This window comes from Canis lupus, chromosome 28 (genome assembly GCF_011100685.1).
Source record: "Canis lupus familiaris isolate Mischka breed German Shepherd chromosome 28, alternate assembly UU_Cfam_GSD_1.0, whole genome shotgun sequence".
Lineage (NCBI taxonomy): Eukaryota > Metazoa > Chordata > Mammalia > Carnivora > Canidae > Canis > Canis lupus.
In genome coordinates, this window is record NC_049249.1 from 2,663,023 (window position 1) to 2,687,404 (window position 24,382).

At 44.8% G+C, this 24,382-nt stretch overlaps 1 protein-coding gene across 1 annotated transcript in view; it reads right to left on the reverse strand.

Annotated features, from left to right (window-relative positions):
- TMEM72 (transmembrane protein 72) overlaps positions 1–11,603 on the reverse strand; it is a 30,701-nt gene extending 19,098 nt beyond the window's left edge. Inside the window, exon 1 of the mRNA XM_038578101.1 lies at positions 11,265–11,603. Within this exon, the coding sequence (XP_038434029.1) occupies positions 11,265–11,334 (70 nt within the window). The 5' untranslated portion in view covers positions 11,335–11,603. The remainder of the gene's footprint in view (positions 1–11,264) is intronic.
- Positions 11,604–24,382: the final 12,779 nt, after the last annotated feature.

Here is a 24,382-nt window from a genome sequence, read left to right on the forward strand (position 1 = left end):
GCTTTTATACCACCATTAAGTGGCCCATTGACTCCTTCCATCTGTCCTTATTATCTGTCTCTTGGGGTCCTGTTATTCCTCATCCCAGAACCACGTTATGAGCCCACTGTGGTGCCATCTGCCCTGCTCTTCTGTCTCACTCCTCCTGCACAGCCCCCTGGTAGGCTTCTTACTTGGTGCCAGTCAAAGCCAGCTCTTCCTCCACAAACATTTGTGCATAAGCCTGGCCTCCTCCTTTTGTCCCCTTCCCTCTACTCTCTATCCCTCTTGTCTGGGTCGAGGCACAACATTTTCTTCTCCTAGGGGCCAGGGCTTTCTTCTGAATAACCTTCCTGAGTGGCTTGTTCTAGTTCAGGTTAGCAGGGAGCAGAGATTCTGGACCAAGACCCCATGGTGCACCACCTTCCGTGCATCCTCCTGGGCATCCTGAAGCTCTGGTCTCAGAATGTGGGTGGAAGCTTCAAGGGTGCTGTGCTGTAGCAGAGAGAGATCACAGCTTGATCAGGAAAGCCGAGTCCTGGTTCCTCAAGCAAATCATAACTGTCTCATCTGCTTCCTCTTCCAGAAAATGGGGATAATAAAAGCATGCGTAAATGGCTGTGAACATTCAGTCTTAGTAAATGATAGAGTATTGTGCAAATGTAGATGATGAGAATTATCTATTCTATTATCTAAATTCTATTATTTCCTGATAATAGAATTATCAGGAAAGGAAGGTTGTTCCTGCTTGAGAGAGGCAAGCATTCTCAAGGGGGAGGAGAGGGTTTATTCTCATCCTTTCCTCCATTAATGCGCATTTTTATTATGGTTAAAGGGTTCTTCTTTATACACTGATGTTGTTCATTGATTTCCTGTCTTAGGTCCCTTCTGCAGGCCTGATTGGGATGTCAAGAGTCCAAAGCCCCATCCACTTCAACATCTCTTGTGTCATGTCCTCTGTGCAAGCTGCTAGGGATGCCAAGGGCTTAGGCTGGTGTGCTCATGAGGATGTGGCCTGTCATGGTGCTGACTGCCAAGAGGCTATCCTGGTGGCCTCCGGTCCTTTGCTGCTTTCGTCCCGTGACTGGCCTCATGGTTGGTTCTTATTTCATCACTAGGTTGAGTTTTAATGTCCGTCTTACATTTAGTGCACTGCTCTGCGGGCAACAGAGGTCACTAGAGGTCACAGTTCCCGCTTTTCATACCAGGCAGTGATGTTGGCTCTGGATGCCTGGGGGAAGGGTGAGAATGTCATATTCACTGCTGTTGAGGGCAGCCTCATAACTCATCCTGTTATTATAATCATTGCTCCTCTTCATCCTCAAGTATAGTGTGTCTTCTACAGGTCTTGGGGTCTTTAAGGACATTTCAGGTAAGGATATACCAGCTGATGACAATGGCTGGGGATAGTTTAGGTTCTGAAAGAGTCAAGGCTGCTTATAGAGGTAAAAGCTAGGTTTGCGCCATTTCTAAGAACATGAAGATGTTGGAACCAGTGGCTAAGAACCCATTGAGATAATAAAGTAGTAGTTGTAGGCTTCTTAACTCGGGAGAAGCTGTGACAGAGTCTAAGCATGGCAGAAAGGTCTAGCTGATGCGTATGAGCCAGGGTTCAGAGGCACTGTGAGAAAATGCCATGATTTTATAGTAGAAAATACTAGGTATTCAAGTAGAAGATATTTTAGAGTATAGTGTGGCACTCAGTACCCCAGCACCTCTCACAAGCTTGTGTAGGGAGAATTTCCTGGAGGCAAGAGAGTGCACCAGTTTGGATTCTCTAAACTTGATTCTCCAAACATGAGCTATAGACCAAAGTTGACCAGCGAGGAGATTTATTTTGTTTGGACTTGAAGGAGGCCTTGTGGTAGATTGTAATAATGCCTCTCTCTATGTCCACACTCTTTGTTATGTTTGCAGTCCCCCTCACTAAAGTGAAGCCTGTTTCCCCATCCCTTGAATCTGAGCTTAGCAATGTTGACTTGCTTTGGGAAGAGGATATGATCAGGCACCGTGCAAGCAAAAATGTGAAATGGGTTCATGAACTGGGCCTGCTCTCTCCTGCACCTGCCATTATCATGCACCTCTACCTGAGCCAAACATGGAGGGACATCAGAAAGCAGAATGGCCCTTGTATCCTTATAATAATACCTTCTCATGCTTCTATCCACCCCCAGACAACCACCCATCTGCTTTTGGTCACTAGAGATTAGTTTGCATTTTCTAGACGTTTACAAAAATGGAGTCATAGAGTATGTACTCTTTTTTTTTTTTCCTATCTACTTTCAATCAGTATGATTATATTGAGGTTTATCCATGTGGTACATGTATCAGTAGCGATGCCTTTCTATTGTAAGTAGTATGGAATGCCTTAGTTATTTTATAACTCACCTGTTGGCGGGCATTTGAATTTTCTCTAGCTTCTGGCTATTACAAATAAAGATGCTATGAACTTTCATGTACAACTTTTGTTGGACTTTGCTTTCTTTTCTCTTGGGTATAAATAGCTAGGAGCAGAATGATTAGATCATATAAATAGCTGGAAGGGAATGATTGGATTATATGGTAGGTATATGTCTAATTTTTTTTTTTTTAGATTTTATTTATTCATGAGAGACACATGGAGAGAGGCAGAGACATAGTCAGGGAGAGAAGCAGACTCTCTGTGGGGAGCCTGATGTGGGACTCAATCCCAGGACCCCGGGATCATGACTTGAGCCAAAGACAGATGCTCAACCACTGAGCCACCCAGGTGCCCCGGTATATGTCTAATTTTTTAAGAAACTGCCAAAATCATTCCCAAAGTGAGTGCACCAGTTTACATTACCATCAGTAGTATATGAGAGTTCCACATCCTTGCCAACATTCAGCACTTGATATGGTAAGTTTCTTTATTTTAAGCCATTCTAGTACTATGTAGTCGTAGCTCATTTTACTTTTGATTTGCATTTCCTTGATGACTAATGATGTGGAACATCTTTTCATGGGCTTATTTGCCATCATATCACTTTGTTAACTTGTTTTTTCATTCTCTTTAACGTTGTATTTCAAAACGGGAAGTTTTAAATTTTGATGGCATGCAATTTATCAATTTGTTGTTTTGTGGATTGAACTTTTGATATTATAAATAGGAAATAGCTGCCTAACTCATTACTTAGGGTTTATTATCTAAAATTTTGTAGTTTTAGGGGCTCCTGGGTGGCTCAGTTGGGTAAATGTGCAACTCTTGATTTAGGCTCAAGTCATGCTCTCGGGGCCATGGGATTGAGCCCCAAGTTCGGCTCCAGGCTTATCACAGAGTCTGTTTGTCGCCCTCCCTCTGCTCCTCCCTCTGCCCTCTGTCTCTCTCTCTCTCAAATAGATAGATAGATAGATAGATAGATAGATAGATAGATAGATAAACTAAAAGCTTTAGAAAAATAAACATTTTCTAGTTTTAGGTTTCACATTTAGGTCTAGAATCCATTTTAGTCTTTCTTTGTGTATGGTATAAGGTATAAATAGACTTTTTTTTGGTAAATGGATATTGTTCAGTACCATTTGTTGAAAAAGTTATCCTTTCTACACTAAATTGTCTCCATATTTTTGTCAAAAGTCTGTTGTTTATATATGTATAGGTTTATTTTTGTACTCTATTCTGTTCCATTAATTTATTCGTCTTTCTTTGTTACAATACTGTATTGCCTTGATTTTGTAGACTTCTAGTAAGTGATATCAGGTAGTGTTAATGTCTTAACTTTGCTCTTTGATTGCAAAATTGTTTTAGTTGTATTAGGAACTTTGCATTTCTATGTGAATTTTAGAAAGACCTTCAAGTTTTAGAAAAGACTCTATTGGTATATGTGCTGCCGAAGCGAGCACTAGAAAAGACTCTATTGGGATTTTGATTGGGTTTGCATTTAAACCATACAGCAGTTTTGGGAGGAATTGACCTCTTAACAATGTTGAGTCTTCTGACCCATGAGCAGGGTATATTTCTCCATTTTTTTAGGCCATTTATTTTAGTAAAAACTACCTCTCAGCGATTTTTTAGTTTCCAGTGTACAGGAAACTTTATTTACACATTTGGGGTCATATTTATCCCCAAGTACTTTATATTTTTGATTCTATTGTAAATTGTATTTAAAAGTTTTCATTTTCTAATTTTTTGTTGCTAGTATATAGAAATATGATTGGCTGTTGTGTATTGATTTTGTCTTCTGCAACCTTACTAAACCCTTTATTGGATCTAGTAGCTTTTCTGGTAGATTCCATCAGATTTTCCATAGATGATCATGTTTTCTGTGAATAACAAGTTTTGCTTCTTCCTTGCTGGTCTGTATGCATTTTATTTCTTTTTCTTGCCTTATTTTGCTGGCTAGAATCTTTAATACAGAGTTTGCTAGAAGTGGCAAGAGTGAACATCCTTGTCTTATTACTAATTCAGGGGAAGAACATTTGATCTTTTACTTGTAAGTACTTGTAGTTTTTTTTTTTTTTTTAATGCCATTTCTAAGTTGAGAAAGTTTTCTTCTATTCCCAGTTTGATGATGATTTTTGTCAGGAAACAATGCTGAATTTTGTAAAATACCTTCTCTGTGTCTATTCTGATAATAATATAAATAAATATATAAAGTATAAAAAGCTTTTCTTTTTTAGTTTGTTAACATGGTGAGTTATATTGATTTTCAAATATTAAAGCAACTTTAATGGGATGACCGGGTGGCTCAATGGGTGAGCGTCTGCCTTTGGCTCAGGGCATTATCCCGGGGTCTGGGGATCGAGTCCCACATTGGGCTCCCTGCATGGAGCCTACTTCTCCCTCTGCCTATGTCTCTGCCTTTCTCTCTGTGTCTCTCATGAATAAATAAATAAATAATATTTTTAAAAAATAAAGCAACTTTAATTTCTGGATAAATGTCACTTGTTTATGATATACTATCCACTTAACATATGTATATTTTTTGATTTGCTAAAACATTGTTTGGATTTTTACTACTGTGTTTTGGGGGATATATGTCTGTAGTTTCTTTATGATGCTTTTGTCTGGTTTTGGTATTAGAGTAATGTTAGTCCTATAGAATGAGTTGAAAAGTATTCTTTCCTTTTCAGACTTCAGGAAAGTTTGTGTAGAATAAATAGTATGCTGATATGCTACTTTTTGATGATGAGATTTTTACAGCCCTGCAGGGTTCACTGATACTATTAAGGATATTGCCTGTAACACAGAATAGCATCTTTCTGGCAAGGACCTACGGGGAAAATTTCTTCTAGGTCTTAATTTCAGGTCAGAGTATTAGCCCAAGGTATTTGCTTCTTATTCTTTCTCATTCAAAAATAATGCATCTGATCATTCTTCCACATGACAGATTTCCCGGTGCCAGAAACAATGACTATGCCTCCAGTTACTCTCCTTCTATGCCGCATGAGCCATGTGTCTTCATCAGATCTTCACCTGGTATCTGCAATCTAGGAAGGTTCAGGTGGAGCCCACAGAAGGCTCTCTCACTTCAGCATCTGCCACTTATATCTAAGGACATTCCTTTTGGATAATAGCCCTCTTTGGTTGTTTAGAACTAAGGACAATTTTAAGAGAATTGTCTGGCCATAAAAAAATGAAGCTACCATCTTCCTTCTGATTTGGTTACTGTATGTAGTATAGAAGTAATCAATTTCCTGAGGGCTGATAATGACCCAACCTTGAAATGTGAAGAAAAATGTTACTCAGCAAAAGACTTCACATTCTAACTCCTTCCTCACTTTGCAGCTTCAAGGGTCATAGCCTGCTTTGTTCCTTTCCTCTGGTCTTTCTTCTGGAAGAGCTCATCACTCATGCTACATAGTCCCTGTGTTCTACATATTTCCTCTAAAAATTAACCAGCACTGACTGAGAATCTATGTGCCAGGCAGTTTGCTGCTTGAGTCATTGTTTCGTTGAATTCTCACAACCCCAGAAGGTAGATACACTCATTATCCCCATTTCATAGGTGAAAAAACTGATGTTTAAACTGGTTAGGTCACATGCCTAAGGTCACACATCTCACAATTAGTAGGACACAAATTCACTCCTCCAAACTCTGAACTGCAGTGCTTTGTGCTGGGATGTATTTTTGGAGCTTGTCTTCTTGGTCATATCATGTGCTTCTCAAGGGTAGGGGTCACACTATCCTAATCTATGTGTCTACATTACACAAAATGGGAACTCAGCAAATGTTTGTTGAATAAATGAGTCCTAAATGTAGTTTCCTTGTTCTAAATCTAAGAAAGACATAGGCACAAGGAAGTAAAGAAAAAAATGTTTGAACAAAACCAGTGGTAAGACAGTGGAAGAGAGGTAGAGATATTTCATTTACTCATTGAGACAATCAGACTGGAAAAGAAAAACAGTCAACATCCATTTGGAGGATCTGAAAACAATGGTCTTGCTTGGGTAATAAATCCACTGATGGACACGTTGAAGTACATTGAAGTTTCCTTAGATGGCAGGAGATCATCACGGGGATACATTTAAGAAGGATGGAAGTTAGCATAGAAGGCCAAAAGTGGTTGCCTCAGAAGCATTAGGGTTTTTTTTGTTTAAGGCTTTGATAGGGCTAAGGTCAAACTATGCATTTGCTGTACTCTTTAAAAAATAATGAGAACATCTGGTTTTAAATGTTTCTTTTGTCTTAGGCTATATTAATAAGGCAAATCTCCATTTCAAACTGAGTGTTGGCAAGGAGTGGGGCTGTTGGGAATGTGGTTCTGTCCTTTATGTAGAAAAGAAGTTAATGGGTCAAAAACCTGGAACAAAACAAAACCCCTAAGTGATTCCAGGTTGCTCTAAAATAGTTGATTTGTGAGAAAGAGCACGTTAGCCTGGCAAATGGGGCTCGTTCAAAATGACTTTGTCTCCACAGCCCATTTCCCTGTTGGCTGTGTAGTGCCCTTCTCTAGGAGCAGTATGCTGACAGTCCCCGGATGTGCCCCTGCATCACTGCCCTGTGAGTGGGCAGACTGGACCTCCAACACCAGATCTGCTGTCTACTGGCTGTGCGACCTGTGTCAAGCTACTTGAACATTCTGATCTTTAGTTTTCTCACTTGTAAAATAGTACCAAGATCAGCATTTGGCCCTCATAGACACTGGTAGGGTTTTAGCCAGATTATTACTTTATCTTACTGTTGTTCTCAGTTATGCATCTCTGGACCCACAAATAGAAGATCCTGATGTGATAGTTCCCTCTGGAAATGTGAACAGATTTGTCTGTCCTCTGATGAGGTCCAGGAGAGGATTTGGCTGGATGGTTACGGTAGTGCCAGTCAAAGTATGCACAGCAATTATTCAGAGAGAGAAAATGAGCATATGGATCAAATATCAGTGTCTTTAGATTTAGGAAGTATTTGATCATGCTTACTATCCTTCAGTGTAACTGTGCCCAACCTCACCATGACCCTACCTGCTTGAGCCTGTGTTTGGTATGGTCTCAGACAAGCCTCCTTGGTACCCTTTGTGTGTTTTGTATCTTGTATCTTGGGGTTGCCAAGACATAGAAAGACATATCCTTTAGCCTGATTTAGGTGGAGGACACATTGATTAAGAGTAAGATCTCAGGAATAGATCCTTATCAGTTAGTCTTGCCATTTTGTTCCTGGTTGTTGTGAGACCCCGAGCAAGATGTTTCACCTTACCAAGCCTCAGATTCCCCTCACATACAGTGGGGGTGACAATGAGCATGATGATGATTCAAAGGGTAGTTATGAGGGTAAAAGGAAATACTACATTTGAAACATGCAGTCAGAGCTTGACTCACAGTGAATACTCAAATAATAGTCGTTATCAGTTATTACCCCGGAGTAGAGTTGGAAGAGTGAAGAAATCCCTCAAGTGCTGGCAGTAAGAACCTCAGTCTTGAGTACCCTGGCTCTGAGAAAGTTGCAAGAGTCTCAACAAAGGGCTGACACAGTGGGTTCTTTCCATTCTCTTCCCCACAGACTTGGGACTGGGGCTGAGGAGTGGCGAGCTACTTCATGGAGATTGTCCCTCAGGGATTAAGAGGATTGTGGAAGTTCAAAGGGAAGCCAATTCTGCTTTCTAAGAACAGGGATGGGGACTAGTCCTGTGGGACAGAGAAAGGGTACCCCATACCTCTGTGCTCCCATCTCAGTTAAAACCCACTTCCCAGGTTCCCTTCTCTGATGGTTGATTTGTAGTGAAAATACATCACAGGGCTGAGCATCCTTTGAGGCCCGAGTCTCTAACTCAGGATGTCATGGCCTTGCCTTTATGTGGACAGAGTGAGAACCTGCTTTGAAGGTTGGACAAGTGGGAGTCTGGCACAGGGAGGTGTGGAGCACTCACAATCTGTTTGTAGTTCCCCAGTTGTGTTTGTCTCTTTGGGTGATTCCTGGAGCCACATCTCAGCCGGAGAGACACTAGTGGTCACACATGTGTGCATTAACACACACACACACACACACACACACACACACACACAGAGTCTTCCATACCAGAGAGGTAATACAAATGAGTGAAGCTAGCCAAGTGTAAGACAAATGTTGGGGAGAAGCTCTGTCATGACCTGGAAATCTTATAACTGGCTCAAAGTCACAAAAAAGGTCTAATGGGAGACAATTTTCTAATTTTAGAAACACTTTCAGTGCTTCAGTGGGTGCTATCTGTTTGTGGCCTGTCTTCCTCTGTTTAGCAGTGGCAATGCTCTGTGCCCACTGTTGGTATGGGGCTGGGCATGGGGCTGGGGCAGCAATGGCCCATGGGACAACTGGACATCCTGATGAAGCTTCATCCAGAGTGGCTGGGAGGAGAAGAAGAGATGAACTCATCCAGCCAGGCCATCACCACTGGGCCTTGCCATCCTGGTGGAGTCTTCTAGGGTTTGATACCCTTGGGATCTGTAACAGTCCTAGATTCCATCCACAGAGGGGAAAGGGATCCAGAGAAGAAGCTGCTGGATTAGCAGCTGCTTGGTTCCTGCATGTGACACTCTGGGTAACCTTGGGCCACATACTTTTCCTAGCTTCTGGAGAATCTAATACTTCTTCTCATAGAAGGACCAGGGGCTACCTTAGGTCTCCTGGGGTTTCTGCAAAATGACAGCCTCTGTCTCAAGTCTTACTTCCTTTCTAGTAGCAATGCCACTATAAATGAGGCCCAGATTTTCAACAGAGATTTCAACAACAAGAGGCTTAAGGGAATAAGGAATTTGCAAATCTTACCCGCTGGAAACAGTCCAGGAATTTAGTGATGCTGGAAGAAACTTGAGATTTGCCCATGAGTATCAAAGCCCCTCTCTCTAGCTTCCCACTTGCTCCCAGCACTCTAGAAAGCTCAAACAAGATTATTGGAAAGCCTGGCCATTAAAAGGCAACTGATGCCCTATTTTTAGCCTGGATCCTATATCAAAACCAAGCAGAAGGCCCATCTTCAGCATTAACGGCAGCCCTCTGCACAGAGATAAGAGTTGTGGTTAAGAGGAATTGTGTGTGTGTGTGTGTGTGTGTGTGTGTGTGTGTGTGTCTGAAGATAAATCAAACTTTTAAACTGTCTTTTGCTAGGCTATTAGAAAAACACATGTATCTTAAAAACAGCTTTCTGACAGGAGGCAGTCCTCAGCTCTGAGCAGAATGTAGCAAGGGAAATTATTACCAAGATACCTGATAGCTGAAAAGGGTGCATTTTACCTCTCTGGAAGCCAAGGCCTATAGGAGAGCTGGGTGTGCTCAGATCAACAGGGGTACAATAGGACTTGAACCCCAGACACAGAAACCCTATTTAGGTTTACCTTCTTATCCTCAGATGAGAAGTTGTGGGTCTTGGCAGGCATTCCCTTACATGTAGGTGATAAGATGGTTCTGGCAGAGGCTGGAATGGGCTCCCCCACAAGCCCATTTACTCAGAGCCCTCAGCAGAGAAATTCCAGACCCTTCCTGGTGTCCACTGGGTGGGGTTTCCTAGTCTGGGAAGCAGGGCGTTCTTTGGCCAGAGTCCTGGCCCTTTAAAAAATTGAGGCACCTGGGCTCCAGATCAGCTGTCCCTCTGATCTGCAGTGTGACCTTGGACAAGGTTATTGACTGTATTTGGGCCCAAGTGTTCCATCTTGTAACAGGAGGGGTGGCATTAGATCTTCTCCAACAGCTAAGTTTTTGTGCTGAGGACCTAGACACTAGAAGAGCCCACTGGCCAGCCTCCCCACCAAGCTCTGAACCAGGTCACACAGGCTTCTCCTAATTCCATTGAGCTCTGCTCAGTTTGTGCATCCTTGATCCTCCAAAACACCTGGTCAGCAGGTCCAGATCAGAGAGTGGCATCACAGAGGGTCTGGGTGGCTCAGCTGTCCCAAAGTCACACATCAGCAAATGACAGGGTGGGGGCAGGAACCAGCCTGACTGGAGTCTGAGCTGGGGGACATTTCCCATTTGCCAAGACTGATATTAGATTTTGTCCAATGGTGAGGATGGACTTGGTGAGCAATGTGTGTCTCTTCCATGTTCCCAAGGGACATGGGGCCCAGAGCTAAGAGCTCAGAATGCTGTCTTCTCACTTCCTGCATGCAGACCCTGGCCATGTGGGGTCCTGGGGGGCTAAAGGTAAGGGTCTGGGCTGGGGAAGTAAGCAGGCATAACTCAGGATTGTGGTTGCTCTGGTTCATCTCTGGGAGTTGAGCAGCCTCAGGCTGGATGAGGGAGAGAAGCCCAGCAGAGGGAACCGTTTCTACTCCAAACCCAGTGTGTTCTTGCAGTCAGGCCACAGAGAGGGGGTCTGGGTTTCTACAGGACTTTCTGTTAATGAGGTGGACGTGGGCCAAGGGAAGCTCAGGATCTCCATGGCCAGTGCTAGAGCTTGGCCTGTCCTAAGTACTGAGAATTCTCTTTCCATAAAATGGAGCTGTGGTCTGTATAAAACATGATGATCTCTGTTGACCATCTTCAAAACTATACAGTGAGGTGACTGATTCTCACATTTGTCTTGGCCTTTTATACCTCCACCTTCAGCTCCTATATCCACCTCATAAGAGCCCTCAAGGAGGTAGTGCAGATCTTCTCAACTCATTTTCCAGATTAGGACACTGAGGCTCCCAAGGTCACATGGGTGCTGGCTTGCCAAGTGGAGAGTGCTTCCATCACCCAGGCTCACCCCACTGCACCTGCTGCTGCCCTGCAGAGTAGTGTTTCTGGAGGCACTGGGAACAAAAGTGAGGGCAGATGTGGCCAGAGGTGTCCATCTGTCCCAGCCGGCTGGCTCCCACCCCTCAAGCAGCCTGGGTGACAGTGCCCAGGCATAGGGGATGGCAGCTGGGAGGCGGGTCTTACCTGCAGCAGTGGTGATGCCCAGGAGCCGGCAGGTGTATTCCAGACCAGTCCAGAACATCTGCAGCTTCATGGTGCCAGGGTTGAGGGCAGGGTCCCAGTGGGGCAGGCAGTGGAGGCTTCAGCCTGAGATACTCCTGGATGCCCGTGTGCAGAGGGAGGCTGTGGCTGTCGGCTCTGGACCCCCGTGCCCTGGGGCCCTGCCTTCCAAACCAGTCCTGGCCACCTCAGCCTGGCTGAGGTGTGAATAGGGCTCACCTTCCCGGCTTTGCTGCCTGTGCCCTTGCCAGACACTTGGCTTAATCATTACCTTGGAAGAATGCCCCTGCTGCTCTGTGCAGCTCCAGCCTGGCTTGGAGCTGCTGCAGCTCCAGCACGGCCAGCCGCTTGAGATCGGGCCAATTAGGGCTGGGCTGGAGGAAGCCTGGAGCTGGCAATTAACCATTTCTGGGTGGGAGGAGAGTCGAGGAGCCAGATCCGGCCCTTTCTTACAGGTCAGCTTTGAGAAAGTCACACCTGGGCTTCAGGCCCACAAGGTCTAGGACGGTTGGCGTCTAGAGGTGACAGGTCTGTGGTGGTCTGTGTGTAGGAGAAAAAGATGTGTCTTTAAATTACTAGCAGAAACAGCTTTTGAAATAAGTTCTAAGCTTCTATTCTTCTGCATATAGGAGGATTAGAAAGCTCTGCAGTCTTGGATTTGGACTCGACCAGACATACCTAGTGAAATAAGTCAGTCAGAGAAAGATGAGTACCATGTGATCTTGCTCATATGTGGAATTTAAGAAACAAAACCAATGAGCAAAAGAAAAAAAAAAAAAAGAGTGACACAAGCCAAAAAACAGACTCTTAACAATAGAGAACCTAGCTCAGGCTGATGCCACACACGGACCCTCCTTTCTCCCTGACATGCATCCTGATGTGTAACGTGGGAAATCACTATGATTCTTTGGGAGGGTTCTTTCTATGTCAATAATTAACTGTGTGACCTTGGGGAAAGCCAAAGATATTTGTGATCCTTAGTAATTTTGCAGAAAATAAATGAGAGGATTTGGCTGGATTGGTGGATCTCAAAGTATATTCTGAGAGCTGCTCCAAGAAGCCCAGCCTTGTAAAGCTGACAATTGTGGGATTTTACTCAATTAAATTCTCAATTTACTCATTGATACAAGGAATTGAAGGATATCAAGTTTTAGGGTTCCTCTCAGGCATTTTTCTGAAATCGTTTATCCTATGCTCAAATGGGATAGACAGCAAAACAACCACATTAGGTAAAAAACAAAACAAAACAAAAAACAAAAAAACCCAAAACCAAATTCTAATAATAATAATAATGAAAAGCTCAGGCATAATCCGTTTTGCTTATTGCTTTGTGAGGATCATATGCCCTCATATAATGAATAGATATTTTTCTTTATTAAAATTATTCTAGGTTTCCAGAGACAGAAACAAACAACAAAACTAAAAATAATGGAATAATATATTTGCAAATGACATGTCTGATAAAGTGTTAGTATCTAAAATATATAAAGAACTGATACAACTCAACACCCCCAAAACAAATAATCCAATTAAAAATGGGTAGAAGGCATGAACAGACATATCTCCAAAGAAGACATCCAGATGGCGAACAGATACATGAAAAGATGCTAAATATCACTCATCATCAGGGAAATGCAAATCAAAACCACAAGGAGATATCACCTTACACCTGTCAGAATGGCTAAAATAAAAAACACAAGAAACAATAGGTGTTGGTGAGGATGTGGTGAGGGATGCACTGTTGGTGGGAATGCAAACTGGTGCAGTACTCTGGAAAATAATATGGAGGCTTTTCGAAACAAAGTAAAAATAGAACTACCTTGTCATCCAGAAAGCACACTACTGGGTATTTAGCCTCCAAATACAAAAACACTAATTCAAAGGGCTACAGCACCCCTATGTTTATAGCAGCATTATTTACAATACGGAAGCAGCCCAAGTGTCCATTGACTGATGAATGGATAAAGAAGATGTGGTAAGTATATACAATGGATTATTACTCAGCCATAAAAAGAGTGAAGTCTTGCCATTTGCAGCAATGTGGATAGAACTAGAGTATTATGCTAAGTGAAATAAGTCAGTCAGAGAAAGATGAGTACCATGTGATCTTGCTCATATGTGGAATTTAAGAAACAAAACCAATGAGCAAAAGAAAAAAAAAAGAGAGACACAAGCCAAAAAACAGACTCTTAGCAGTAGAGAACAAACTGATGGTTACCAGAGGGAGGTGGATGGAGGGATAGGGGAAATGGAAGATGGGAATTAAATACTTATGATGAAAAAAAAAGTTATCCCAATGTGATTAATTTGATCAAGATTTATTAATATTCCATAAAAACTATCATTTTTTTCATCTCCCCCCTTGAATGAGTTTAAGAATCTCTTTATTCATGTGATCAAGTTAAAAAATGTGTGTTTTGACCTGTTTATTTCTTGGGTCAGCTGACTGTGTTTAACAGCAGACTGTGTTTAGCAACCCCAAATTTCCCAGTTTTTTACAGGTCTTGGCACCTGTGCATCTATGCATCGTTTCTCCCGCGTGCTGGTACCTGGGTCTCTGTGGCAGACACTGAAGCAGACAGATGTTGTTCCTGGAGGCCAGGGTTAGTAGTCCTGTGGCTCCATGCCCTGTGGGATCCCGTTCTCTTTGAACTCTTTGGGAAGCTCTGGTCAGCCCCCACAGCATGCCTTGCTTCCTCCTTGATCACAGCAGCTAGTTTTCTTGAGTATCTGACATCTCCTTGCTCAAAAGATGTAGAGTCCTTCCAGGCCTTGTTTTACAAGGTCTGTTTAGTTCAGTCCTGATTATAGCCTCCCCTGCTTCATGCCTTTGTTTTAGGAATGAGCATTGGTCTCAGTTCTGGTCAAACAGCCTGGAAGGAGCATGTGCTGATGCACTTTTGGGGAAGTGTCCCTCACTTTTAACAAGGGGCCTGAGGACGGGGTGGGCTCCCTCTCTTTGGGTGCACCTGTATCAGGGACGGGCAGCTCTCTCTAGATGAGAGGGTCAAGGCTAAGGGCACAATCAGCATCTGGAGTCTGGCCAGTGATATGGCAGCAACACTGGGCACCCGTTGTCCTTAGTGAGTTGCTAAACTTACCTGTTCCTTGTTGTTAAGCCAGTTGACCTAGGTTTGGGTTATAGCTCAAAGCATTTTGCCTAACATGGTGGGTCATGCCTGAACTGAGTTCTTGCCAAGACTTTTCTGCAGGAAGCTCTTTCTTGCATACCAGACTTGGGTTGGAAAGACTTAGAACCAAAGAGCTCCACCCGACGGTACTTCTGCTTCTCAAGGGCTGCCCGCTAAGATGGACGGAAGCAGAGTATTGGACTAATGGTGAGAGCAGGGTATAGCTTGTTGCAGAAGCACAGTGTAGAGGAACCCCAGTGTGTGTCATCTTGAAGAGACTGTTAAGAGGACTCTGGCAGAGCTTCTTGCCCCTTTTACTACCATCAAGCCATTTGTGGAGCTTCATGGGGAAAGGAGAAATCTGGCTGGCAGACAAGATCCTCAGACATCTCAGAATTCAGAGAAAAGAGTTCCAGGAACCAAGGGCCAGAGGCCCTGAAATAGAAGCTGACTGTGAAGGTGGTGAAGTTCCCAGACATCAAAGTCTGACTTTGTAGTCACCAATGGGCCCAGAGGAAAAAGAAAGGGGCATCTTCCCGAGAAACTGGGGGACTGCCTGGGGAACTCTGCTTCTAAGAGGCTTGAGAAAGAATGGAGGGAAGGATCCAGATGGCAGATGGCTGTGAGGGACCTGCATAGAGTGTAGGAAGTACTCCGAAGAGCAAGAAGGGAGCCTCAGATTACAGTAGTACATGAAGCAGAGTGCTAGGGACCCTGCTGCTCTATTCACCAGTGTGATGTGGGTATCACACAGTCTTCAGCTCACAGGGAGGCAGAGCTGCCCAGGCTCCACCAGGTGCTGATCTGTACAGGGCAGGGTGAAACACCTGCTTTGGATGGGTGGGAGCACTACTGAGCCCACTGGGTCTTCCCTGCTACAGCTCAGGGAAGGGCTTTGTGACTGTTATTTTAGCACCCTGGTTCTGGCAGAGAGGATGGTTCAGTGGTCTTCAGGCCAGGTTACCTGGGGGTGAACTTGCCTCTAATGGTCAGTGTGAACTAGGACAGGTCATACTTCTTGGGGATTGGGTTTTCTGTGCTTCTAATGAAGCAGTTGAACCCTTCAGATCTTTCCAAGTCACTAAGGCTGTGGTCTTTTTTTTTTTTTTTTTTTTTTTTTTTTTTTTTTTTTTGGCTGTGGTCTTTATAACTCTGAACTCTATTTCAATTAAGCTGTCTTGAAAGAGTAGAATGACAGGTGAGGGATTGCCGTACCTGATGGGGGCCTGACACGGGGACCACCTGCTCTGCTGAGCAAGCCTCACTGGATGTGGTCAGACGGCCCTGCTAGTGCAGCTGGCTCTCCTGGGATCATCTGTCGAGACACAGATTTACAGTGTGGGGCCATAGGAGATTGTAAACATTTCACGGGCTTTGCCCTCTTGATGACCACAGATTTTGGGAAATTGGTCTCTGACATCAGTCCTCCCAGGGGACACAGTGAGACTAAATACCTACCCAGGTTTGTAGCATTTAGAAGGTTAAATCCCCAATGCTCCCAGGAGTGAACTCCAACATGTGGAGGAAATAATATTTTAGTCAAAGGCGCCGAGTTGCTGCAGACAAGATCCCCCTCTGTTGTTGCTGTGAGGAAGGGGTTTCCTCATCAATCAGAGCCCCAGGGGGGGCTCAGGAGAAAGAACACAGGCTCCTTCGTGAGGGTCCTGGCTGTGCTCTCCCAGAAAACCACACCCGCTGTGAAATGTAAGGGCAGGGGTGAAATTAGGAGGGGAAGCTACAATTTTTCCTTCCATGTCAGCGCTTTTCATGATAGTGTCTCTGAACATTTTGACTTTTTGGTTTAAATTAATTGGCAAAAGAGTCTACGGCTCTGTCAGGAAAAATGAAAATCCTGTTGGTGAATTTTGTTTAGAAGTCAAACAAAGTCATTTTAATTATCGCTAAGTGCTAAAATCATATTTTACTCATTTGATTCCTTTCATTCATCCACCATCACCCAATTGCTAGTTCACATACCAAAAACATTTTTTTTCTGATATAACTAAACAAACAAGCACACAGGTTTAGTTTTGAAAACACAGGGGCTTCCAGGTGAATGTTGCATTTTTAAGAATGGTAAGCATTTGGCTCCTCCCCACTAAGATAGAGCGTGAGAATGTAAAAGCTGTTTACTCCAAGAGAAGAGCAGACAGGGGACATTCAAGTGAAGGGGGATGGAAGAGTGGCACCTGCTTTTGCAGAACATAGTGAGGTTTGAACTACTTGCCCACAGTAGGTATTTCCTGAAAGGCTCAGTACCCAGGAACAGTAAGGAGCAAGGAGCTAGGGTCAGGCTTGGGGCTAAAAATGAGGGAATAGTTAAAAGTCTGGAAACTGAAGCAGTTGGACTCTCAGATCCTTTCCCTACCCCACTCCCATCCTCTTTTCTACCCTGCTTGTCTCCAGCTTCTCCCTTCAATGGAGATCACAGGTTTATTATCCAGATGAACTGAATGGTGATGTGTCAGGCTCTGGGAGGCTAGGTGAAGCAGGGGACAGAGGACAGGCATTAACATCAGACTTGTGCTGAATGTGGGTTCCTTAGCTCTTTCCCTGATTTGACTCTAGAACAAGAGCAGACTGACCTGTGTCCCCAAAGAGGCAGCTGGAGGACTTTTCCTGGAGAGTGTGAGTAGCCCAGAGAAGACCTAAATATTAACTTGTCAGGGACAAGTCTCACAATGTTGTTTGAGGTATTTTATTTAGCCTTGCAGAGAATCCTGTGAGAGGAAAAGTTGCAACAGTGGTAAAGGTGGAAACCAGCAAGCCTTTGGATCAGCTGTTTGCAGAGGATGCTCTCTGGACCAGCAGAATTAGTATTACCAGAGATTTACTAGAGATGCACATTTAGGGGTCCCACCTAGACCTACTGAATCAGAAACTCTTGGGGTGGGGCCCAGCAATCTGGGGTTTGGAACCCTGTTCCAGAATAATTATCTTTCCCTGCCTCATTGTGGTTTCTGAGCTGGCCCATCGCATGGCCTTATGCTGAATCTCCCTCTCTGCACTGTGCTTGGCTACTAAGGGCTTCTTCTTCTTAGGCTTCAAGTGCTCCCCAGCCACTCTGGGGCCTCCTTGGAGAAATGGGAACTCGATTTCCTCAGAAGTCAGGCTGCTAATTCCCTGCAAAGGTAACATGACCCAGAAAATTGACCAGGAAGAACTGAAAGCCTCTGCAGAGTCTTCTGGGAAAGCAGCGGGGCTCACAACTCAGACGGGGGCGTGGGAAGTCAGGACTGCAGGGGAAGAGCCTCCGAGATAGCTCTGGTGCATGACACAGGACAGCCTGAGCTCTGGAGTGCTGCTGGATGGGTTCTCTGTGTGCGGGATGTTTGAGGAGTCAGTGAAACCAGAGATTATGACCCCAGAGAATGGTGTGGGTGAGTCCCTGTGTGGTGAAACACCCAGGTGATGGGGTCTTTTGACCTTTCTGAGAAATCCAGGCTCACTCTTTCCCTAAGTTCAGTTCCTAAGACAGTGGATCTTAACTTGACAGTTCATAGGAATCACCTGGGGAGGCTCAAAAGGTCCTGATGCCCAGGTCACAACTCCAACTAATTTAATCAGAATGTCTGTGGGTGGGACCCAGGCTCCATTCCTTTTTTAAAGCTCCCTAGCCGTAACATGCAGGCAATGTTGAGAACACATCTAACACAGTGGCTCTTAATCCTGACCACACATTAAAATCAACTGGGAAACAAACGAATGAAAAGCAGGACACTCCGTGCCCTAGACCAGTCTTTGGGGAGGCCAGCTGGAGCACTGTTTGTGTTAGAATTCCCCAGGGGGTTCCAGTAGGGTTCAGCCAGAATGAAAGCCCAGGTCTAATGAGAGCAGTGCTATCTCTTGGTGGTGTGTGTGCCTCTCACCAACCACCCATTTGTTGGGTAGGGTCCTCACCATTTACTTTCAAGATCTGCAGCACCTGGCCCAGCTTTGGCACATGGCAGCACTCAGTCAAGGTCTGTTTGTCCTTTATTAGATTGGCTCTTCCTCATGTCTAGCAAGGAAATCTGTATTAGAAGAAAGGGGTGGGCCCCACACAAGACCTGAGAGGTGTCCCAAGGTGACCCATATAATCTGAGATTGGTTTTAGTCAAAACTCTTTTTTTTTTTTAAGGTGAAGATCTAGTAACTTATATTTTGATGGATTGCAAAAATTGTTTCTCATTTTCTCTTCTCTGCTTTTCTGTTCTGGCAGTTCTATATAACATACAGAGAAACCTGACAATAGAACAGAAAAACTGGCTACTCCTCAGGGATTGCAGATAAGACAACACAGAAGCCACACATACTTTCCAAGTCTCTGTCTGGGGAAGGAGGTGAGGTGGCAGGGGCTAGACACCCAGTTCCCAGTGCTCCTTTCTTCCTGACCGGTTGCTGGGAGTCTCCCAGAGACTTTCTCTCTGGAGCGGTTCATTCTATAGCTTTCCCAGTCAGTGGACCATTTTCCTACAGCTACAGGCACTGAGGTTATCATGTAGTATGCTTGATAAGCAAGGCTGGCAGGCAGTTCAGGGTTTAGCTACTTACTAGCTGTGTGACCCTAGGCAAGTTACTATCTCTCTGGGCCTTTGTCACTTGCAGCTGTTTTTGGTAAGATGTCAGTCCATAACACTCAAGATTTGTCACATTTCTCCAAAGTAGATAACCTGTACCAGCTTCTAACGACTAAGCCAGTAGATGATGCATTCTGTCCAGTTGGAGGACCATTGTCTCCATAGAATTGAGTAAGGGGGTGGGGGATTTAAATAGCCCAAACACTCAGAAGAAGCCCTTTGGTGTTCATTCCACACTAATCCCCACTGAAATTCTCTTTGTTCAAACTCTCAAGTTTCTCAAAGGCAAGTGGTTCTGAATCATCTGTACCAAGTCATGGGGCTGGTGGCAGAGTATAAGAATGGCCACAGTCCTGGACTCCTTCCTTATATCCAGGCTTTTTGCAATGTGCCTTTGCAGTAGCTTCTCTTCTTCCCAGATCTGGGCTGCCCTGTGTCTTGCTATGGCCAACGGAACATGGTGGAAATGAAGGTGGGCCAGCTCTGGACCTCAGGGTCTTACATACTTCCATGTTCTCTCTTTCTCTGAATTCATCCAGGGCTAGAGCACCCATCTGCTGTTGAAGCATGCCCCGGCCAGTCTGCTGGAGGACCGGAGCTAAGATGAGTTGTTCTAGTTGAGGCCATCTCAGACTAGCCAGCCCCCAGCCGCCCCAACAACAGAAGAGAAAATCATGTATTTGAGCCCAGCTCAAGCTGCAACCCACAGAGTTATAAGATAATAAGTGGTTGTGTTTTAAATCACTTAGTTGTGGGGTGTTAGTCACAGCTGGCGGAGTGGCCTTCCCCACTCTGAGACTGCAGAGTGAGATAGAACTGCTGCTACTTTCTGAAAAGAATCCAACTCATGCCCAGAGTCAAGAGTTATTTGCCCCCCTACACTCTCTCTGCGGGTTCTCAGCCTAGGACAGCATGGCAGATACTGCTCTTAATAGAGCTCAGGGGACATGCCAGGCCTGAGGGCTGGTTGGGAGTGACAGGCTTGGGGCCTGCTTACCTCACATCAACCCTGGCCATGATGATTTCATCTGTATGATGAGGTGACAGGGTCTGAAGGTCACAAACATTCTTCCAACTCTGACACCCTCAGAGTATAAAACGAGGTGAAAACTTGTTAAGGAGGGGGGATGATCTCTAGCCAAGAACACAGACATCTTTCCTCCAATCTCTGCCTGACCCTTGCTGAAGACCCTAAAAGTGCTCCAGTTCAAGACCTGACTATTTGGAATTCTGAGGAAAGCACCTTCCTGCCCGTTATTCTTTTTCAGACCATGGAGAGTCAGCATATGAACAAAGCAAGATTTATATTCATAGAATTGACCGCAGTTTGCCACTTATTTGGATTTGGAGATATAAATTACTCCCATGTCTTCCATTCCAGGACACGAGTTATTTACTGTTAGAGGTTAAGAAACGTGGAGGATCAGATTTGGGCAACCAGGTCAGTCTGGCTAGGGACACTTTACAGACCTTGTATTATTATTTCCTTGTATTTATCCACTCATTGGTTCTGGTCATTTTGAAACTGAGCATAAACTGGCCCATAAATCTGAGTGTGAAAGCTGTTCATGTTGCCCTTGGTCCTGCCATCCTCCCAGACACTGGTTTGTGACATGTACACGGCTTGCGCTGTGGGGAGGAAAGGAGGAAAAAGGGCTGGAACTGACTCCTAGACTTCCTAGATCTGATTGGGACCCATCACAAGCTTTCTAGACAGGCTGCCAGTCCCCGTCACCATTCTTGCTATGGGAAGAAACATAGACACGGTTATAAATTTGTTATGATTATCTTTGATGATGCCTTAAATTGGCCATAGGGCACAAAGTACCTAGATTGGGATATACAACCCTATACAAAAATGTGTCCTATAAATAAATAATGTAGAGAGCCATGGAGAATGTGTAATGGGCATACATGCAGGATGCAATCAGATGATATCTCATTGTCGTTATGTAAAAGAGAGCAAGAGAGCACATCCGTTAGGATGACTGTTACTAGAAAAATGGAAAATATCTGGTGGAGAAATGAGAACCCTCATGCATTGCTGGCAGGGATGGAGAATAGTGCACTTTGGAAAACAGTCCGGCAGGCCCTCAAAAAGCTAAACATAGATTATCACATGATCCAGTAATTCCACTTCTAGGTGAGGCTAATTGAAATGAGTCCAACATGAAAGGACACATACTGTGTGTTTCCATTTATGCGAGGTACCTACAAAAGGCACATTCATAGAGAAGGAAAGTAAATCAAGGGTTATCAGGGGCTGGAGGCAGGAGGAATGGGGAGTTGAGGTTTCATGGGTGCAGAGGCTCTGTTCAGGATGATGAAAAAGTCCTGGGACGGCAGATGGTGGTGATAGTTTCATCACATTGTGAATGTACTTAAGGCCTCTTAAGAATGGTTAAACTAGTAAATTCATGTTTATTTTCTCACAATTAACAAAAAAAAAAAAAAAGAAAAGAAAAGAAAAAAGAAAAAAGAAAAAAGAAAAAAGAAGAAGAAGAAGAAGAAAAAGAAAAAAGGAGGACAAAAGCACCTGTGGTTGAATTCGGCTTGTTCACCCTGCCCTGCCGCAGACACCAGCAGGTCCCATCTGCGCTTCACCAGATGGGGAAGTCAGCGGCCGCCTCAGTCTCACTTTAGAAATGAGTAGATAGGACCCAGGGCCCAGGGCCCAGGGAATTTGCTCAGGGTCTATTATTCTCTGTAGTTTCTTCATAGCTCACACACATGAATTCTCATTTGTGTGTCTGCTTCCTGTTCGTTCTCCCTCCACTGGGATGTGCATCCCCCGGACAGGGACTATGAGGAACTGCTCACCCAGTACTGAACAGTACTTGGTACACAAAAGGCCTCGATGCTGAATGTGAAGCTGGCAGGGAGCAGATACAGAAGATGCGCCTAGTCCTCTGGCTCCAGCTCCCTGTGTTTTCTGTCATCTCAGGCTGCCTGGATGGGCGAGTGGGGACCCCATAATCGTGACGGCCTCTCCTGCTCCAAGGTGGCATAAGTGGCCTGCACAGAGCTGCATTCTGAGCACAAACACTCTCTTGATGGCTGCGGGGCTTCCCCCTGGGGTCGCCCCATTTTCTCGGCTGGAATTCCTCCTGGTTTGCTGCCCTAGCCCACCCTCTCTGCTCCAGCATGCTCGCAGCAGGGGCAGCTTTCACCTCCTCTGCAGTGTGCCCTCAGCTCCTTGCAGCAGCCTTCTCCCCATTCGTTCACTCTAGTGCTTTCTTCCTGCCCAGAGCAACCTGGGGCCACGGTTGCTACTTGGTTCTCACCCCGTCTCCAGCACAGTGAGCCGTCCTGTCAAGGTTGACTGTAAATCAGGTTTCCCCCCACTGAATGGCAGGTAGAGTCCCTAATAGACCCCAGTCCCTCCTCTGGGTTTGGGGCATGTCAGGGCTGCAGGGGCTATCTGGGAATGACAGGTTTGGGGCCTGCTTACCTTCCTCAAACCCCTGGCCATGATGATCTCATATGTATGATGAAGTGACAGGGTCTGAGGGTCACAAACATCCTTCCAGCTCTGACACCCTCAGATTGTAAAATGAAGCAAAAACTTGCTGAGCAAGGGAGGCAGCACTAATCTCTAGCCAAGGACGCAGAAGTCTTTCCTCCAATCTCTGCCTAGCCAACACCCTCAGGTCAGGGTCATAGGGCAGCACCTATTGTTTCCGCTTCAAAACAGCTCAAAGGGACTCATCGTTTCTCAGTCCTGATCCTTGGTTGAAGCCTCCTTCTGAGACTTCTAACTTGGCCAATGACATCAGTATCTATGGATCACTCAGGCTTAGACCCCTAGAGTTGGGGTGCCTGGGTGGCTTAGTCGGTTAAGCATCAGACTCTTGGTTTTAGCTCAGGTCATGATTGCAGAGGGTCATGAGATGGAGGTCCGTGTCAAGCTCCACCCTGGGTGTGAAGTCAGCTTAGGATTCTCTCTCTCTCTCCCTTTTGAGAGAGAGGTAGGAGACCCTACCTCCCCTCTCTAATTAAAACAAACAAACAAACAAGCCAAATCCAATATGAACCCTGACTTATCTGACTCCAAAGCCAGGGCCTTTGGACTATACACACACCTCCCCTTGAGTGAGAGGTTTTGAGGAGTATGAGATCTGTTCAATAGTAATTTAAAACACAAACAAAAAGCCAAAAATCCAGTGCCAACTTTTGCTCCCAGCTCCCCTTCAGTCCTTCCCAGTGCAGTGTAAGCCTTGTGGTTCCCAGTTTGCTTCTTAACATCCCTGCAGCTGTGCCAGCCCCAGGGGCCTGCCTGTTGACCCTCTGGTGTTGGCCATCAGCTGCTAGTGTCTCTGGTCCCTCTGGCACCTCCTCTGGCCATTCCAGATGCAACACCACAGCCAGAGGGGGTCATTCAGAGACACAGAATGAATCACATCATTCCCCAGAGTAAAATCTCAGCAATTGCTGCATGACACATACGCAGTTCTCACCAGGCTTAGGGACTATAACGAGCTGGCTGGTTAATGTTCAACAACAGTTATTGGTGGTGGGATGGAGGTGGGGTGGCGTGCAGAGAAGGCTCTCTTATTTGTAGCATTTGCCAATTTCTGTGGTGTAAATACTCCCACCATGGCTGGTTTCAAGCTACTAATGTGATGCCATTGAATGCAGAGCTGGGAAGAGATACCTGGTAGGACACCGTTATGCAGTGTCTCCTGGGTGCAGCTCCAGTGGCTGCTAATGACTTCAAGAACAGAGATGAGAGTAAAATGTAATAAATTAATTAGAATGTGATGAGTTTTGAATATTTTTACATATCACTATATATTTACTTGAACAAAGTTTAATTTTAAATGGTGGCTTTAACAGTGAGCTCTTTAAATACCTGGAAATTTAACCATTAGCTCCCACAAGACTACACAAGTCAACTCGAGCACATAACTGCCTGTGAGTCAGCTGGTTTCTGCCTTGACTGGGGCTGTAATGAAGAACTATTGGCTTGGGAGTTGAGCCTTATCAGCTTGTACATGGATTCTTCCCTGGTTTCTGATGACCGAGTTCTACCTGGTTGGTCTTATCCTCCTCTGGGCTTGTCCACACTTGGTAAGCTATACTCTGATTTGGATTCAGACAGAAGTAAGTGCTAGAGGCATATTCCAGAGTCTGAGAGCCTGAAGGGACAGATCATCCCAGAATGTCCGGATCGAGAAAGCTATCTGTGGAATTGAATTATAAGGCATCACATACTCAATATTCAAACTTTAATCCATGCATCCTTTTCACTTATGGAAAACAAAGTGCAGATGGCATCGGAAAGCCCCTGATAGAAAGTCTGACAGAATGCCAGAAATCAGTCTGTGGTTTTTCATTATGTGGAGTCCAAGGGGTTGGTGAGATTTATAGTTGGCATCGCACAGATCACTGT